Source organism: Echeneis naucrates, chromosome 23 (genome assembly GCF_900963305.1).
Source record: "Echeneis naucrates chromosome 23, fEcheNa1.1, whole genome shotgun sequence".
Classification (NCBI taxonomy): Eukaryota; Metazoa; Chordata; class Actinopteri; order Carangiformes; family Echeneidae; genus Echeneis; species Echeneis naucrates.
Window position 1 is genome coordinate 7,863,937 of NC_042533.1, and position 20,790 is coordinate 7,884,726.

The 20,790-nt window shown below is 39.0% G+C and overlaps 1 protein-coding gene across 1 annotated transcript in view; it reads right to left on the minus strand.

Moving 5' to 3' along the window:
* grm8a (glutamate receptor, metabotropic 8a) overlaps positions 1-20,790 on the minus strand; it is a 175,892-nt gene that overhangs the window by 29,533 nt on the left and 125,569 nt on the right. Inside the window, exon 6 of the mRNA XM_029494909.1 lies at positions 7,064-7,267. Coding sequence (XP_029350769.1) covers positions 7,064-7,267 — 204 coding nt within the window. The remainder of the gene's footprint in view (positions 1-7,063; positions 7,268-20,790) is intronic.

A 20,790-nucleotide genomic window follows, 5' to 3' on the forward strand; every position in this document is an offset into this window, starting at 1 on the left:
CAGGCAGATGGAAGGAGAGGGGTATATTAAGAGTCTCAGACCTCCCTCTCTTATTAGAACTACATATGCAGTGAGACAAAGGGGAATAAGAGAAAGATGGCGAGATGGAGAAAAAGGGGAGTAAGAGAGGGGAAAGCAGAAGGGATTAAAAAAATAAAATAAAAAAAAAACATCAGCATTGGCTGATTCACTTTGAAGGCACAAAGGATGAATAGCAAGTCCTCACACCAGAGGCAAAATTTTTGTGACATGGAGATGCAAAAAAACACATTGCAGCTTGCATTAATGAAACATGGGTCTGTGTGTGCGTGTTTGTGTACTGAGTTTTCACCAACAGACTCATATCTGTGTGTTATGTGTTGATAGCACTAATAGGGGAAAACAACGTGACTGAAGGAGAGGCTGAAAAGTAAAAATGAAGCCTGGACCAGCTGTGATCTGTGAGCAGCTGGTCAACTCATCCTCAATTCTTATTTCACTTTTCTCCTCCACTCAGATTTTTCCCATTAATGTGTGAGATTTTTAATTCCATTAGGACAGACAGTTTTGAAAGCTTGATGGAAAACTTATCCTTACAGCCAACCCTCCCTCCTCCGAGCTGCTTCTCTTTCCTGCCCTGTCCTTTTCAAAGCATATTTTGCCTCTCCATCTCTCTACCGCCAAGCCGGGCTTTATCCTACCATACGCCATATCAAAAACTACCAATTTTCTCCCTGTGCCGCCTCTGTGCATTTTCGAAGCCCTCTTTCCCTCCTACCCCAATGATCCCCTCTTCTCTCAGCAGCTCTGTTATCACCATACCCTGTCTGGGCAGAAAAAACAGTCATGGAGATACTTTGTCAGAGAGAGACAGTGCAGATAATGAAACAGGCAAGACAGAAATATACGTTTGAAGAGAATCTCGATCTAAATTGTCCTCCTTGTGAATAACAATGAAACACCTTGGCTAAGTAGTCGAAGTGAGATAAAGATGGGGAGAGGGAGAGCCAAAATGAAAGATAGATTGTTGAGAAAGGGTACGAATTGAGGATATAGAGTAAAAAACACACTGTATACACATACACAATCAGAAAACAAGACAAACTTTGTGTGGAAATCTGCAGTAATTACAGAAAATTAATTTAAGGGGCATCCATTTGTATCATGATCTGCATTGACTGCATTCTTAAAGAAAATGGGAAAGAGAGAGGAGTAGGAAAAGGTGATGAAACGGAGGGAGAGGGCAACTATTAAGCTGATCCAAAGAGACAAAACAAGCCTGAACGAGGGATGTAAATACAATTAAGAGAATGAAAGCAAGGGAGAGGAGAAATAAACAAAACAAGAAACAAGGAGCTGCATTACCAAACCTGGGAGAGCAAAAGGGTAAAAACTGATAAGCTGATTGCACTCTAACGTTGGTGCCCATTAGATATAATTGGGAGCATACGGTTATTGTATTTAAGCATATTTTTCAGTTTATATGACTATTTGTATGAGTACATGAGAGTTCTAGAAACATTTTCTGTCCTGTTCACTTCCCGTGTCATAAACACAGTGGCAGTGAACAAATACATACGATCCAGCATGTGCATTTCCCTGCACAATGCTGTCTGGGAGAACGTGAGGTGTGTTTGTATTTTCTGTCTCAAGAGTTGACAGCTTAACATTCATTTTAATCTCTGTCCATACCTTCCTGACAAGTACATGCAAAGTACATATACATGTGTCAGTGTGTGTGTGTGTAGTTGTAGTCAAAAAATAATAGTAAAATAAAGCTGCACAAATGTGAAATTTAGCAGCTATGCAATATCTAATTATCCCTTCTAGCTCTCATTTCTTCACATGCAATTTCAACTCAGATTCTGGGTTGTTTTGGTGTTTGTGTTCACAGTTGTCTGCCTGTATTCTTCTCTGTCCGATTACTTTTATATCTCGCTATTCTTATTCTGATTCCTTATCTAAAACTGTATTGAAACAATGATCCTGTGTCAAAAATTAGCCAACTGGAAAATAAATGCTGGAAAAAGGCAATGACCTCCGAAAAATGCCAAATAACTTTTTTGCCTAATGTTGCCCTGATGACAGGGGTTTAGTATCTCAGGGTTACTATCGTCTCAGTTTTCCTGTCTCTAGCATATTTCTCTTAGGATTGTTATTTTTTTTTTAGCTTATTATTCATTCTAATGTCACACACTACTATAAAATTCATACTTCTTGTTTCTTTGTCATTTTTTGCTTCCCAAGGTCATTGTGCTCTTGTTAAGTTTGATGTATCCCAGTCACTCTATCCTCTGTCATCTCATGAGGTCATTTTATTTAGTTAGTTCTGAAATATTATATCGCTCAATTTTTTACCATGTCCTGAATTTATCTCCATTTGTCTGTCCCTGCCAAATGGATAGACATTGTAGATCCGTCTTTCTACTAATAAAGTCTCCTTCTGCCAACACTATTATTGACCAACCAAAGTTCTTCTTTCCTTTATCTCTGTGCCCACACACAGTGTTTCACATGTTTCTTCCATACTGCCAAAAAGCTCTTTCCAAAATGATGTTGGCCAAAAAGGGCGCTCCCTTAGACTACTGTCCATCGTTTTTCTCCATCCATGTCCTCTGATTCCCTCTCCCTCCCAGCTTTGCCCGTCCGTTGTCCATCTTGTCCATATGTTTATCCACCCATCTCCCTGCAAGGTCATCATGCCCAGGATGACTCTATAACCCTCTGTATGTCTTTTGCTCCCTCTTCCTCTCTCAAAGATCATTAATGCTTGGTCAAGTTCATCATCTCTTCACTTTCTGAGTGCAAGACCTTCATCATTGCCTCACCAGGTTAGACCCCCCCCACCCCATCTCATCAACGCAGTCCCTCCCTACTTCTGTTCCTCCCTGAGGTTGTTCAGTCAGGTATTGAGTTCATCGTCTCAAAGTCAGGCTGCTCTAATTAGTGCAATCACTTTCCCATGCTGTTGTCCGTCTTGTCTGCCGACAGGAGATATAACCTGGCAGTGTTAGTATCACGATGAGATTTTTCTTGCTTTAACAAACACATTTATATGGAAGACAAAGAAAGGCCCTTGTCATAAATTTTTCTTGGCTGCTTAACAGCCATATAAAAATTTAATAGGCCTAAACTTCTCTGTAAAGGAGGACATCAACGTAACTCATGCACTGATTTACTTGTGGCAGCCTGCCATAATATCAACACTGACTGCCACACATAAACAGGCAGATCCACCTGGAGTCAGACTGGTCATAAGGACAGCTGAAAAATGTGGGTTGTTTATAATTTTTCTTTTAAGTTATTTCTTCATCACAAAGTATTTGGAAAGTAATAATTGCAGTGGAGAACTGTATGTACACAATTGCCAAATAATGAGATGAAGTGAGTCCTTCCTGAGAGCTACTGTCACAAATGGAACCTTATTCTTACACAGCTCCCTGCAAAATTACATTCTGGGATCTACAACACAGCTGTAAGAGGTTTAAAAATGAACTATGCTCATACTGAAACCTACTAAGATTTCCAATGATATTTTTCAACAGAAGTAAGTTTCTTTTGTTTTAATTAACTTTGAGCGTTGAAGAATAAAATAATGTCGAATGTGGTTGAATGACCAAAAGGATAAACCAAGCGATTTTTGTGGCAAGAGCTTACCTCCAAAATAATGGGATCTTAGAAATTTTAAACTATTCTTAATTCTAAACATGAAACTTTATTGAAATATTGAGGGGAGAAAAAAAAAAAAAACTGGAAAAGGAAAAGGCTCAAGAAAACAGTCCAAACTGTAAACTTCAGATGATGAGTCAACGCCTTTAGGGAGGAAGGAGAACACAAGAGCGCCTGAGCGTGACAGACAGATGTAGTGAAAACAAGACAAAGTAAAGGACAAAACCGAGGAGGCAGGCAAAAGACAAAGACATGACAAGGAATAAAGAAACAGAAAATAATAGTACAGCAATAAGCAAAACAGAGAGAAACATTGCCAAGGTGAATAAAAAAAAAAAAAACACTTTCTGAAAAGGGTAGGCGAAGGGGCGGTGGGGGGGTCGGGGTCAGGAATGTCCTTGTATCTTTAGAGGGCAGGTCTTAATCAAGCAGCCAATTCAACAGATAGAATCACATCATTCTTCCTTTTCATGTATTTTGATTGCTGATTACTCTGCCCACTGCAGCATGACGTGATACTCTGTTGGTAATGTCTTCCTCTCTTTCTCTTCAGCAACAATCCTACACGGACAGTTCAGGTTTTGTACATTCTGTCCACTGTCTTGAGGGTTCCACACATCAGTCCTCTCATATAATTTTCTCTTGACATATTTAAAACAAGTCAAATAAAGAAAGCTTGAAAGATGTGTCAAAAATTTTTATAAAATTTCTCCCAATTCATACTGACTTTGTGGGTGTGGGTATTAGTCTGGACAACCAAATAAAAGCCAGACGGCATAGTGATCTGTCCTTGCTGTGGGGTTTTGGTTTTCTTATTGTCTGTCTCATTGGGTGAGTGTGTGTGTGAGACATTATTCTGGTATATGTGTTAAGATTAGTTATTATTTTCCTGTGTTTAAAGGCAAACTGACACTCCCCCTCTGTGATGCACTGGCAACCTTTCCAGGTGACCCTAGCCTTGCCCAACGTGAGCTGTGATTGGCTCCAGGAGTTCCCACAACCCAGAAACAGATAAGCAGTAGAAGATGAATGAGTGAATGAAACTCCTTCTGTGGGACAGCTAATCAGAAATATACTTAAGTGTTAGTTAAGTTTACTAAGAACTTAAAACCAAAGAGCTTAAATCACACATGAATATTGACAATGTAACATGAAGTAACACAAACATGTTACTTGAGTGGGCGTTCACCCTAAGAGGACATTTCCTAACTCATTGTCTTCAACCTTTGTGTTTTTTGTATCTCTCTCCCTTTCTCCAACAGTGGTTCCAGTTTGGTTTTACTTTGTGAGTTGAGTTTACTCAGTACAGATCCACCAGAACAATCACCGGCCTCACAATCTGAATCCATCCCCTCTCTCTCACGCTCACTCTGTCGTGTTCTTTTAGGAAGTTGCCCAAAAGGTGAATTGGTATAGATCCACACAGAGCAGAGAGAGAGAGCAGATCCATGCTCCAGCAACTTTAACTTATTCTCTCCCTCTACATTCATGTGCCACAAACACACAGATTAGAAGCAGAGCTGCCCTCCATCTTTGGCTCGTTCTTTCTTAGTGATATCAATGCCATGCTGACCCTAAACAGATCAATAGCAAAACTACTTTTAATTGGAAAACACAAATATATTGAGGTCTTTATGCGGGCTTTATGCATAAAGTCTTTAAATTTTGCAGGCTTCCATTGATGTAAACAAACAAGCACAGACCATCGTTCTGCTTCTGCCCTTCAGACATCTACAGCGGAGACTCGAACCTTTGAAACATCTCTGAAACAGGCAAAGTGAAGGTTACAGGCTATTCCATCTAAACTTCGTTAGCTGTTATTGCAGGGATGACATATAGGTGCCAATTATCCATAAGCTGTTTGATGACACTGCCCAAGTTCCCCAGGTTCACTATAGATCATTAGTGAGAACTCTGAAGTAAAAGATGATAATTTCTGTGTAATTTTGTGTTATATCACTTGTTTTAATAGACAAACATAATGTGCAAAAAAAACAAAAAAAAAAAACAAACTCAAAGCCAAAACTGCTATTAATATATTTTCAGAAATCAATGAGAGGTTTGCTGTTAAGGGTGAATAATTATTAGTTCATACCTTCATTATTTAGCTTTTTATTTGTACATCTACAGAGATCTGATTTGGTGGGTATGTGAAGCAGTACATTATAAAAAGCAGACAACTACATATACATGAAAATATGATTCAGATCTACTTTAGGTGAAGCTTTTATCAACAACATTGCTTGCTCAACAACCCACGTAAATACTCCCTAATCATTTTAGTTTGATCTAATCTTCTTCATGTTCTCTCAAAACAGTTGCCTGAAACAGTTGCAGAACATTTTGTATTGTAGGTGAGTCAGTAGGTGAGAGTGGTGTCAGTGATTCATCAGCATATGAAGTTTGTGACCTTATGGTCATTAGATGACTTCTCTCCCTTCAGGCCAGCAGTAAGACACCTGAGCCCAAACCTGCTGTTGCAGTATGAGAAGATGCAATCAGCGCACGACTGAGTTGGTTTTTCGAACAATGACAGAGAAAGATCGCACGTGAAACAAAGAGCAGTGACATGTACTTCACTCACTTTCTGGCACAGACATACTCATGCAATTTCAACCTTGCTTCTCAAAATCAGACAAACATTCCTGTAATCCTTACAACTCTCCTTCTCTGTTGGTTCCTTTTCGCCTCGCTAAACCATCAGGCTTTATGTATTCTAAACAATACTTGATGGAGGAACACAGGAAATGAAAAGGCAGACAGAGAAGTACATACCAGCACATCACGGGACAAAGGATTAATAAGAAGATATTAAATTCAGGTTTCTGATTTCATTGAGGAGGAAACGGGTAAATTCTTTTCATCCACTGGAATTTGTTAGTGGGTGAAGAAGATGAACAGATTAACTGTTTGGGGAACGCACTAAGAAGAAGGTGAGCGACAGGATATGATTTTTTTTCCCCCAGTTGGGATTAGACAAATTAGAAAAGGAGCTGAGTTTTGCATTGTCGAAGGTTGAGCTGAATGAGTCAAGTCAAGGTGGATAAACGTGACAGGATTACAGAACAGTGTCCCGGCATTTTGTAGATTCTAATTAGTTCCCCTTTCCCCTTTGTGCTGTATGAATAACCCATATTGTTGACTTGAAAGATTATAATGGCAAAAATTATCCTATTTTGCTGAATTATTACAAATTTTGGCATAGGTATTATAATATCACCCATGTCACCATGTCAACCTGCAGAAAGACACACTGGTTTGATCACCTTTACTGAAATGACAGTAAATGAAGGTCTTTTCAGGTCTATGCTCAGTGTAGAAGGCCCGATGGCAGGATGCATGTTTGTTTTCTCTGCATTGGTTCATGATTATATTTGTTGGTTAAAATAATAACTATCAAGGGAAATAAGCTCACCATTGAAGCCGACTGCACGGATGTGGCTGAGCAGCTCTTTTCCATCGATGTTGTTGGCCATACGTGGACAGATGCCTGGGTAGCCGTAACATAATTCCCGGTGCATGCGGTGCAAAGCATGGGCCATGGCGTAGACGGCATCCATCACAAACTGAACCTTCCCCTCTTGTTCATAACTGGAATCCCGGCCTACTTTTTCTAAACCTGAGCATGCAACAAGAAAAAGTGGTTAGAGAGGAAAAAAATTCGAAATTAAAAATAAATAGGACATGGTTTATTTTGAAACAATTCCTGCTGTAGTCATTTTGAATTCAAGTCACAAAAAACACAGAACTCCATCCAGGACACAAAAAATGTCTTTAACAGAGATAAAGTGTGATACAATACGGGTTAAGAGAAACGCCAGCAGAGCAATGCAAACTCAGTGTGGCTCAGGGAAAAGTGAAAAAGGAGAAGAAAATAAGCCAACGAGTAACATAAAAAAAGAAAAATTGAGGTTAAAAAAACAAGAAAAGGGTCATAAACGAAGAAGAAGACAGACAAAAATGCTGAAAAAGAACTTTGTACAGACGGGTTGACCATCAGACAGTCAGCAGAGCACTCAGCCTGACACTGACAAATAACTCCCCTCAATTCATTCTCACCCTGGTAGAAAAGTTACACATGAAAGAACAACATATTCCTTTTTTACATCTTCTGGAGCACTGATAATGGCAGTTCCTTGTATAGAGAGAGGGTAAGAGAGTGTCCAGAGCAGAAAGAACAGATTTTGTCCTCTTTCTGGCTCATGTCACGTGGCTACATTGAAGATTATTTCTTTTGTGCAAATATGATATATGATCTAATTTAAATACATGAAAAATGTTCATTTCATTTATATGTCAGATGCTTTGTTGTATCTCTCATCCATTTTCATATAGCTGTGTGTCTTTCAGAGTAATTAATTGCTGTAGAGTAATTGTTCATCAAAGGGCAAAGAAACAAACGTGTGTGGTGGATTTGCATTGTGCCTCTATGGCTGTGTATTCACAGTGCACCAAGTCCCACTCACACATATATAATACATACATATGCATAAACATGCAAATGTACTCCCAAATGCAATTTCCTTGGCAGCTTTATGTAATGACTCGTGAGCATAATGAGCAGATAAAAAAGGAACAGAGAGGAACCAAAACCTCCTTGATGAATCAAGATGGAAATTAGCAACTGATGACGACATCCATTTTCTGCTTTTTCATCAAATATTTCAGGTTAAATTTTCCCTTCCATGTTTGTTTAACTTTCCCGTCAGGTCCAGTCTGCTGTGTGTCTGTTCTCAGTCATGTTATTCACTTGTTTTATTTTACCATGTTTTTTGACCCGATATTTCTGCACCTGCTTTGACTTACTGCTTGCATACCGAACCCATGCCAGTAAAAACTTTGAACCAATGACCTGACTATGATGTGCATTTGAGTCTAACTTTTTTGTGCCCAGCAACTGTTATATCCCCTTTCTACTATATTTTTATCTATTTCCACTAAACTTATCTTTTGTGTTTCACCCTCTTTGTGTTTTCCTCTTTCACCATCTCCTGTCCACTGGACTTCTTTCCTTGACCACTTATTCTCCTGTCTTGCCTTTTTCTGTGTTCTCCTCTGTTTTGTTCCCCTTCTATACTGGTGCCGCTTTTCTTTTATTCACCCATTTTATACAAGTAGCAGTCACCTTCGGGCTGCTAAAACTGAATCAAAACCCATTTGGGCTGAACTGAATTAACAAGACCAGAGGCTGCCTCAATCAATGTGAGCATCCATAAGGAATTAATGAGGTCCTGAGAATGAAACCCCATCCACACTTACAGAAGGCTTTTAGGTGTTTTGTATGCATGTCTGTATTTTTTGTGTTTGTTGGTGGTGGGTGTGGGAGGTCGGTCAGCATTGTCAATGACATGGCTGGGTAATGGAAGTCATCAACTCTGAAGTCCCTAGATAACAGAGCTGTGCCTAGACATGTGTGTGAATGGTTGGCAGACAGATTAGTGTATGTGGCAGAAAGAGGGTAAGAGAATAAGAGGAAAGTACTACCCTCTAAATTGTGAGCTCTCATTCAGCACTAATCACTCTCTCTATTAAATGCAATACTTCTGCTGTGCTGCTTTGTTTCTCTCCAGCTCAGGCCCAGCAACTTTGTGACTGTACATTACCAGCTGTATTCAGGATGGATTTGATGAACACAGGTAAGGTGCTGATCCACCAGGCCCATGTGCATAAAGGGAAGAACTACCTGCATGCTAAGGCTTAGACAGAGTGAGACTTGCTATCAGAAATCTATTTCATAGCAAGAACCATGAAAATAGCAACTTTGGCCAACATGCTATTTGGGGCCTGTAATTTGACATTTCATTAGAAAACCAGGTGCACAGATGACAATGACCTTTATTTATCCAGAGAGGTGTGACCCTTTTGGCCAACAACCTGCTCAACATTCATAATGGTACACACTCACACCTCAGTAGTTGCGGAAAGAGTAGATCGCTTTTCTCATTAGCTTCTTAAATACTGGCCACAAGCCCAGTTTTCTAACCTCACAGCCAAATCTATATTTAACTGTCTTCATTTTCTGCCAGTTACCAAAAAAATTGTATAGTGTAAAAAAAGTTCCACACGAATCATGTTTTTTTTTATTCAGATTTTGAAATGTAGTGAATGGCTGTTTTTCTGTTCTCTGGAACTTATTTTAAAGTACTGAACTATAATGGCATTAGGCTAAGATGTGTAACCATACTAACGAGGCCTAAGAGGTTTTTTCATGTTTGTTTTTTTTTGGAGGTTTGTTTTGAGGCTTTAAGGTCTTGTAATTTCCTGGAGTTATTTTGGGAACAGCCTCAGTTATATAATTGATGCTCTGTGTGCAGCACTCTACTGGACCCACCACTGTGTCTAGAAGAAACAAACGGCTTACAGAAATGCAGCAAGGTGAAGCTGGTACAACTAAGTGACTGGTAAACTCCCTTGATGGATCTAACTGGGGTTCAATTTACTGCTGGTGTCACTGATCCCAAGGCAACTGATGCCTGATACAATGAACGGAGTTAACATAAAACAAGAAATTTATGGAAGTTGACACCTGGGTGTGTTTGAGCATTTAAATCTACGCAGAGCACCAATTTAAATGTTAGAGAACGTCTGTTCAAGCTACAGGGTGAAATAAGCGAGTTGTTTTGTGTAGATAGCAGTAAGGCTGAAATTCACTTAATCACTGCAAGGTAATTGTTGAAGAAAGGACCCAGTGACATCACTTTTGGAAACAGCAGCAGTGGCAGCAAAACTCACAGGAAGAGCTTTGAAACCAAACAATTAAACTTTTGCTTTTTACTCAAGTTCCTACTTGAAGAATTAAATAACATTTCACTTTTGAGTGGTTAAAATTGCTGAGAACGAAAGAATTTTAATTGTGTTGTGCTCAGCCACCATGAATATCACTAACCTTCATTCATCTTCTAACACTTATATGTTTCTGGTTTGTGGGGGGTGCTGGAGCCAATCCCAGCTCACACTGGTGGTGAGCTGGTCACCAGTGTATCACAGGGCCTCTAACGAACAACTTCAGCATAATTATTGTGTATCCAGATGATATGTACCGGAGGCCATAAGGCTCAGCAGCAGACAAGGAGACAATTATGGATGCACACACACCACATTGGATGATTAAATGAATCATCTACTGTATTGCTTTTTGTTCAGAGGGCATTATATACCATAGTAAAAATCAGTAATGCGGCACTGCAATATCCCCCACTTCTATTGTTCTGCAACACAAGGTTCAAAAAGGTTCATGTGAAATATATGAATTTAAGTCTAAGGTAATTGTATTTTTGTATCACATACATAAAACTGAAGCCAATACACAATACTGAGAGCAGAGCTTCATTAATCAACAAAAGGCCCTTGAGCTGACCGCCTAATGTCCTATCATAATCACAGGCTTAATTATGCTAATAGTACATTAATAAAGCTAAAGAAATACATTCATTAGAAATGCTTTCATAGCCTTCTACCTTAATACAACATATTGGTAAAGGAGTATTAATGCGACACTATACCCAAAATAAAAAAGTCTAAAATAAAGCGTAAAAACGATTTAAATGGTGGCTGCTGTTCCTCAATGAAAATATAAATCAGGATTAAACTACAGAAGAAAGGAACCATTCACAGATTTCTGTTTTATCTTTGAATGAAATTCTACTTTTCCAAAAATGACATTGTCCTAATAAGGACTTTTGGTCTCCCAACATGACAACCATTATTAAACCAATCATAAGCAGACTGATTTTGGTGGCAAAAACATGTAACAACAGGGGTGTTTATAAAGAGTTTCATTCCTGAAACAGAAAATGGCTCTATCTCCCTAAGATCTATATAATTCATTGATTATCTTGCCAATGTCTCCAAAAAGAAACAAATGCATAATTGCAGCTATTCTGCTGATATTTTCAACTTCAACACTGACAGTTTAGTGTTCCTTTAAAATGGTACTTAGAATAGCAAGAGTGTGCTAAAATACAGAACTTGCAAATTCAGCTCAGAAAAACTAACTTGGATGTGTAATTGAGAGAAACTTTTGACTGAGCTGAAAGGTCTCTCCTGTTTTTATGTGAGGAGTGACCTGAAGTGAGAAGAGATGTTTTCCTAATGGCTAAATAAAGGACATCAATAGAAAAATATTGATTAAAGAATTTATGTTGACCTTTACAGACCGGCTCATAAGCATCATATAACTGATTGAGTCATTATTTTACAGCAGATTTGTGCTTACAGAGAGCCAAAGCCAGTGTAGTGTTTGGAATTACGGGTGCACACTTTGCTTTCACCATAACGGCACATTTCTATTCAGAGAAAAAGTAGCAAAAGCACTGTACTTTGAGCCATAGATCAACATGTCATGAGATAATGAGAATTTCTCTCTGCTGTTCTCGTGAGATGTGAAACGACACGATGCATCATAAATCAGCATATCGCAAGAAAATGCAATCCTGCCTTGAGCCAGTTAAACGACTGGTGCTGTTATGAGTGGTGCTAAGTTGGAAAACACTACTGTCTGTTTCCCGGGATTGCATCAGGTGTGGGAACCAAGGGGTGTGTGTGTGTGTGTGTGTGTGTGTGTGTGTGTGTGTGTGTACACGTCTGAGTGTGCAAAGACTACAATACAGCTTTTATTGGATCTTCCTGCCCATTGTCTGCAGCCAGTAACAGCCTGTAACATCAATGATGCGACCACAAATGTATCCATTTCATCGCTGTACATAATTTGCACAGGTGCAAAACAAAAAGACATCTTTACCCAGGTCTTTAACACCTTAAATAACATTTCCAGTTCACTACAGTATAGCTTCTGTTTCAGCATGTGTGAGATGATTTTAATGGTTTAAAGGATGAGATGGAGGCAGAGACACAGATACACACACATGGATATTTGTGTATTAACACACACCCTCCATTACACATTCGGCCAGAAGATCCTAAGTGAAATTCAGCCTTTCTGCTCATCGTCAGTGACACTGAGGACCACAGGCAGCTTGGTTGATTGGCTACTTGGAAAAGGGCAATTTACACTGAAAAGGATTTGAACAACTCTGAGAAGCAGAAGTACACATGAAAAGTAACTTTCATGCCTCATAAAAGACCCGCAAACCAAAAATTGCACAAGGATGCAATCATCTCACCATCTGCCTGCAAGTCATTTTCATATTTTTCTGGTTGATTATTTGTTCTTGTTGCAGAGGCATGCAGGGCAGGGCACTCTGTTCTGTGTCAAGATATGTAACCATGCACTACTCATCTCAGCTCTGTTTAATAAAAGCTACTAGCACCATAGGAACTTTGTTCAAAATTGATTTCACGATGAAAGTTTTGTTTGAAATAGGGATAATCTGCTTTTTGTACACCCCGACACCTGCTGTTACAAACAGAATGCTTGCAGAAAATGTCAACTTTAAAGCCTGTACTTTAAAAAGGCCTTTAAAGATTAAGACGTGGTGGTATTTTTCATCATTATCATTGGTCAAAATTGACACTGCACTCTGAAAGGGACCTTCATGGTTATCTCTTAAACAACATGACACTCCACTTGAATGGTCTAAACTGCTACTTCAACATCAATGTGCAAGTGGTGCCATAGTGTTATGACTCACTAGTGAGAGCATAAGGGTTAGAAGATATAACAGCAATCCAAATATAGCCTTTAATAACCTGTAACCTATAACCCTTCAAGTGGAGAGATGAAATCTAACATTGTCTAACAAGTCATGCAAAAAAAAAAAGAAGCTATAAGAACAAATGAAACTATTGTAAATAAATAATTGTTATTATATGGCTTTTGTTCAATTTAGTCCAGCACTCTACTAAAGTACAAGACAAAATATAGACTTAAAAAAAACATTGAAGGAAATTGTGAGGCTGTCTTTCGAGTGTTTGTTGTTGTTGTTTAGTTAATAAACCATAATGTGTTAGCACAGAGAACACATGTATTGGGTTCACCCTGATGTTCAGATATATGGAAAAAAAAAAAAAAAATTGCAAAACGGACAAAAATGGTCTAAAGATGGAATAATCCAATACCAGAAATTGACAGTGAGAAACCTTTTCATACATACTCCACATACAGTAACAGTAAACACTTCTTTGTTCGCAGACTTCTAAGTTAGGCCAATGCTATGTCTAATGCAAACACAAACAAATGCAGCAAACAGCTGGGTGAGGCTAATGCAAGAATGCTGACTGGTTAAGTGCCTTGATGAATGCTTTCATGGGACAGTGTGCCAGCCAGGTTTTTCTCTCAGCATGATTGATGGTACCATGGATGACAGACAGACTAATGATTTGGACAAGTTTCTTAATGAAATATCAATTAGGAGTGCATTGATTGTTCCCTCCTTCTCCACTCCTGTCATCGAAAAGAAGACCTTTTTTCTTCCTTTCTGCCCTAATCTCTCCGTGTGCTCAGGTTGGCTCATTCACATACACACAAATATTTATTTTCCTGTTAAGACACAGATTTGATAAATCTGGGAATAATTAAATGAGGAAATGTATTTATAAATCTCAGAATAATGAAAATTCTGTTCAAATGGTAATGAATACATTTCCATAAAGGTTGCTTAATTAGCCTTTTTCTAATAAATATCTGAAGCCGTCAGGGAGATGACAAGATAGGGAAATGCGCCGACACACACATCTGAAATAATAGACATACACTGTCATAAAAATGCATCCGTATACACTTCTTTATGCAGAAAACGTCCCACAGAAAAACATCCCGCCCACACATAACAACAAGCACCCACAGATGTTGTTAGCCCAATACTTTTTTTTTCTGGCTCTGCACTTGCTTGAGGGCTAATCTGCCAAGATTGAAATTAATTACCAATAGGAGAGAATAGGAAATGAGCATCAGACAGAGATTCTGCTTTACATGATTTGGCAAGAGAGTGGCAAAGCCAAGGGTTATGTCAATACACTGCTGCACAAACTAGCCATTAGATTCAAGTTTGTGTGTCTGTACAAATTTGCCTGTGTGTCTGTCAAGAAGTCAAGCAGCAATTCTCAGGAAATTCTGCTGCAATAAGTCAGTTTTCATTTGATGATGTGTTGAATATGGAAATGCTGGTTCAAAGGAGTTGGTTAAATGGCATGTTTCATTACAGAACAAGTTCCTACAAAAGACATTCCATAAAACTGATGTCATGCTTCATGAACTCTGCGTTTAGTTTTGCTTTCCATTACTTAAAACCCCTTTTTAGGTGTCAGTGAACACTACAAAATATATTTTGTTACATATGTATAAAATGCTGATGCTGATAGTATTTAATTTTATTGGATGCATTCACTTTGCTTTAAAATGAGGTTAAACTCCAAATCTGTAACAATGCTAACGATATTCATGACTGCTGAAGGATATATAAACAAATCTTAGCAGCTTAACACTCCTTGGCCTTTTGCTGTTTAACTTCAGCACTTGTTGCAGTGATGTAGAAATGCACTTCAGGGTGTGTAAATATGTGATGACGTCATTGTTGCATGTGATTACAGATGCAACAGGGTCCACTTCTGACCACATCAATCATGCAGCATAAGGTCAGAGGTTATAAAAAATAATAAGTTACAAAAAGGAGATGAGAATTTCTATTTATGGGAACTATACTGTCTTACCCTCCTGCTGACTTCCTGTTGAACTTATTTGCTGACAAAATTGTTGGGTTTGACAAGTATCTGCCTTCTTGTACTCTTTCATCAACTTTCAGACCTCCAACTGTAGCAAGTATCTTTCTTGCTTCCTGAAGAGCAATTGGTTGCAGAGTACCAGTTTTTATGAATAATGTGATGCCACTGACATATGTGGCTAATGCATATTAGAAATCTACATTATGACAGATATACATATCTATGGAAAACAGCTAAATAAATTATTCATTAGTTGTTACTCATATTTTGTTGAATCAGTGTCCTGGCAAAATTTGACTATGCTACAAGCTTATAGCTTCATTGCCTTCAGATGTTTTTGTTTCCTTTGTCACTCCATTCTTGTAATCTCTTTTCAGTTGCACAAACAAAATATTTGGGTCACTGGAAGAAGGTGGAACAAGAAATGATAAATGTAGCTTCATAGAAATATGGTAGGAGAGAAATAAGAGGAACAAATGGACCTACAAACCATCCAGTGATAGGATCACACTAGCTGTGACACCCATCAACAAGCTGACATTCACACAGGATACAATCTTCAAACTCGGCCTTCATTTTGATCTCAACTTTATGCCAGTTATGTTTTGTGACTGCATCTTGCATGGTTGTGACTATTGTGTGATAAAATCTGTCCACAGACAAAAATATAAACACCTGCCAGAGTACACAAAACCACCTGAGTGGTAGCCCCCCTCTTCCTCCCCTCCTCCCCCATCTCCTCGCAGTTGTTTTCAACTTGTGAGTCTGTATGTGTGCCATCATGGCAAAATGTTTTCCTGGAGACAATACCTGCCACACTGTCGCAGTTGGTAACAACAGAATCAAAGAATAGAGGAAGAGAGGGGGGAGACGGTGGAGGCATGCGACTGAAAAAACAGGTATTGTTCAGGAGAGGACGAACCGTAAAATCACATTACAAGAGCAGCACTTGTTCTCTCTAACCTACAACAACCTCTTACAGGCACGTTCGCTCGTCCACTCAGAGATGGATGCAATGGCAAAAACTGACAAATATGCACACACCTGCTTTTATGCTATACACTTTTCATCTGAATATTCATACTTTAAAAAACCCAGAAATAAACAGTGATGCAGCAATTGTGTTGCCCATTTTTATTATCCTCAAGTGAGGTAGATTCATCTTTTAAACCCCCTTGATTGCTGTTAACAACACTCAAATACTGTCATGTAAGAACTTAATTTAAAAGCTAGGTGTTATTTTTGATAGGGTTGGCTCATTATTTATATCAGTCACAGTAACATTTTGCTCCCTGGGTTAATTGCTGAGGCCTGGAGATATGAGTCGTAGCGGCACATACAGATAAATACTGTTCAGCCATATAATCTAAAGTGCATATTTGATGGAAAAGCTGGTTAAAATTGGTCATTGTGATGAAAAATCACTAAGTGATGAGTGCGAACAATGAATATAGGGTTAGGGTTAGGCTCTGCTTGTAACCAGTGCTTATGTAGCTTAGGGCTGTATTTGATAGTTTTTGGGACACCATCTTAAAGACTTGCACTGACTTTTACGTTGAGAGGGACACCTACATTGCCTTGAACTCTATTTCAACACTAGCACACATTAAAAGTATCATCACGTGTTCCAGTATTCACGAAAATCCACACAACTCAACAAAAGACTTTTTATAGTTTTCCCACGTGGAAGCAGATGGTTTCTCTCTCATCCAAGGAACAAATCGCTCTGGAAAGACGAGGGGTATCTTTCAGGTGAAAAAAATACACAATTGGTAAAACTGTCTGTAACCCTCACATTCAACTTCTGAGTATAAGAGCATTTCACTTCTGGAGGGAATTTGGTAACATTATCATCTGTGCAGTCTATGACCCACCCAGCAGGTAAGTGCTTAGGGTTGCCGCAGACTGTGTTCCCCCACAGCTCTAGCACACACCTGCAGCTCCTATTTTCACTCTAGCATGCCTCAACAACAGTAACCTTAAGTTAACCCTTTCTATTTTGTGAAGCAACAACATCCTTAGAAAAATGTGACAGAGAGACTGCAGCTTAATACAAACCATTGCTGGCAAACTCAGCCCACGACAGTGAAACTTCTGGGACAAACATAAGAGTGGGGTTAAAACAATAACGGGGACGCTGAAATACTGTTTCATGTCCACTGACTGGAATATTTTTCAGGGCAAACAGTGCTGAGTCAACTGAGTTAGTAAATAGCAAGAACAATTACTATACAACCTAACTGCAAACCGCATATGACAAAGACAAAGGACTGTATCAGGAAAATAGCCTTGAGAAATCGTGACCTGTTGAAGTGTAAAATTTCACCCTAATTGGAGTTTAACAGCTTCAGTTTCAATTATGATTAAATGTTTCCCAAAAGATGCAAGTCAATAGTTGGATCTTTAGCAATATGCACAAGGACAAAGTAATAGATGTGACTGTTAAGAATCAGGAGGACATGAAGCTTATGCACAACAGCTTTTTGTTGATTTTAGTTCAGCTTCCAACAGGCTTCAGGCATTGATATTGATTACAAAAAAACTGAACAGATGCTTGTTGATACATTTATTATTGAACTGTCTCTTTTTTCCTGACAGACTGTATGACCACAGTGCTTCTGACATTCTATGCAAAGGAGTATAACTATTGGGATTACAAGGCCATTTTCATCGTACTATGAGAAAGAAAATTCTGTACATTGGTACATAAAAAAAAAAACCAAAAAAAAAACTAATAAGATTGTTTTTGACCCAAGGGCAGTAGGTAAACATTGCGCTGCATATATCCACAATACTCATTAACATGTTCAGCTGGTGAGCCCAGGTGTGGCTGGCTGTGTCCTTGGTTCCAGCAGAGATTTCACTTTTCAAGAGAGCTCAGAGCATTTGCAGTTGGCCACAATCTTTCTCCCAGGTAGTGTAATCAGATACAGGATACAGACAGTATGGTATATTACCTCTCCATACAGTTTCAATCTTGGCTTGTCCATCTTGTCTGGACCACACTGAAGGTCAAGTGAAAGAAGGAACAACAGTCTCTTCCATTTATATACAGGCAGAGAAAATCCTCCCCATGTCCTTTACTGAGTATGAGCTTTCACCCTCTGGCAGACAATATTAAGCACCCAAGTGGCAACTCAATCGTTTTAAAACCTCATTTGTTCCCTCTCCTATTAACATCTTAGGAAGGACGTTGTATGAGCCATAGAGACTATCGTCCCCAAAGGGATTTTGTTAGGATGATAGGGTTCAAATACATCATCCCAAAGTTGTGTGATGATGTTTGATGAAGTTTTTATTCACTGACCCTGTATGTACATGTTGAGTGGCCAGAGAAAATGAACACCACTTCATATCTGCGGCCAACTAGTTCCTAATACACAATAATTTCAAGCTAGTGTAATATTTAAATCCTCTTCTCCATTGTGTGTTAATTAACGTTTTGACGTAGCGTTTAATCAATTATGTTAACCTGCAATGGTTAAGGACTGAAAATAAAACACATAACCACAAATACAATTCATGTGCATCTGTCCATGTGAATTTGTGTACGTGCATGTAATTTGTGTGATCATATGACTTTTGGTCTCTATCCGTTTTGAGGTGTGAGTTTGAGTGTCTGTGTGTGACAAAGTGTTCTGTGACCTGCTGAAGATAGATTAGTCTGCATGTGTCTGACAGATGGGTAGCAGGATGCATTCATCTGCACGAGACTTCCTGCAATAGCTACAAGGAGTCTCATGCGCACACAGACACAGAAGGCTTCTGTGGGGAAGAACACAGGTATATTGCACGCATTATCAGTCTATGACTTCATTACAGAAATCAGTCACATAGCTATGGCAAGTCATCTGTGACAGCAGTTACATAACCAAGTTGTCAGGATAGATTTAAAAAAAAAAAAGGGCAATTTCACTACAGCTAAATGATACTTCATTTCACCGACTGAAAACTAATGCTGCACAGTCATGAAATACTGTCTCGCTGTCGCTGACTGCACCCAGCAGCCTGCAATCTGTCTGTCTGTGTCTGTCGGTCTCTAATTGTCCATCAAGCTCTCCATCTGTGTTTGTCTCCATCTCTTAGTCTGTTTGGCCCTGATGTCTTTTCACAGGGGAGGGAACAGTTTATCCAGCCTGCAAGCCTAATAACACTTCTTCCCCCTAAGCCTTGTCAGGATATGGTCTATTCGCTGAGAGTGAACGTGCGTTTGTGCAAGAGGGTAAATGTGTGCAAGTAAGGCTTTAATTAACTACTGGAATTGCATTGTGCATCTTGCACAGACAGATCCATGCACACATTGCTAATGTTGAAGACTTTGCATCTTCAAACGCATTTTCTTTACCAAGGAAGCATCCTTGTGTCCAGAGAGTGAGCGCATCAAGCTATTTCCTAATACCCTTTAGAAGATCATTTTCCCATTAATAATTATTGAAAGTATTCATTATTTATGTTAAACTTGGGAAATGTAAAGCTTCATCTGGATGCCTGTGTGTGTAAGCGTCTCATAATCTTGCGTTTGCCCATTAAACAGGAAGTAAGTTACAGCGCAGCCTTCAGTAGCAGCTGCAAAGGGAACGGCAGTCTCATGCTCATCTCGCAAATCAGGGAAAGTAGCCGGAGCTAAAACTCGTAGAACATCATTTTCACTCAGTTTCTTTCTTTCTTAGCTAATTTTAACATGTGCGTCCTTCAAAATGTCATGTTCTTAACTTTGTGTTGTGTTGCCTGTATCACTAACTTGTATGCGTTATATATGGTCCTTGTGTAGCTGTTTCCTCTGTAGGACCTTCGGGTTCCTTCGTGTGTGCTTGCCTTGATTGTATTGACTGCTTGCGAGCTTTGTTGGTAAAGTCTTTGATTTCTGAAAGCCTTCACCTGTGTCTTCAGCTGTGTTTTTGAAACTTCATCCTGTGGTTTCAATGTGTGACACCAAAAAGTATACTGATGAGTCATGCAGAATATCAATGTGAATCGACATTTTGCCTTGAGCTGAGGATATGTGGTAAGGACACATAGGACACACAGAGTATGTTTACTGATATATAATCCAGTGTCCATGGTGAGCCTTCACCACCATGCTCACTTCAGTTTTACACATTCCCTCTAATAGTGATACTTTCTGTTCACATTGAATTGACTCTTTTGTGCTTGGTTTGCGAGTCTTTGCCTGTCTCTGCGTGCGCTTTCCCCACATGTAGGATACAGGAAAGACCTCAGCTGGAGTGTTGTTAGACCCATTAAATGTAGCAAGCAACACAAGATGCAGCTGTAATAAGCAATGCAAGTGCAAATTATACAGCTGCATAAAAAATACATTATAACAAATAGCTTGTAATAGCGACCCATCATAACTATTTAAACATAAGCATCACTGTAACAGCCTATCTCATTTATAGACATAGCTTACATTTATTTGCCACATTTATGGTGATATATAACAAAATGTTACAACCTATTAGTCACTGTGCCCTTGTTTAGAACCTAAGCTTTGACAAAGAACACACCAGGCAGGCGTGAGAA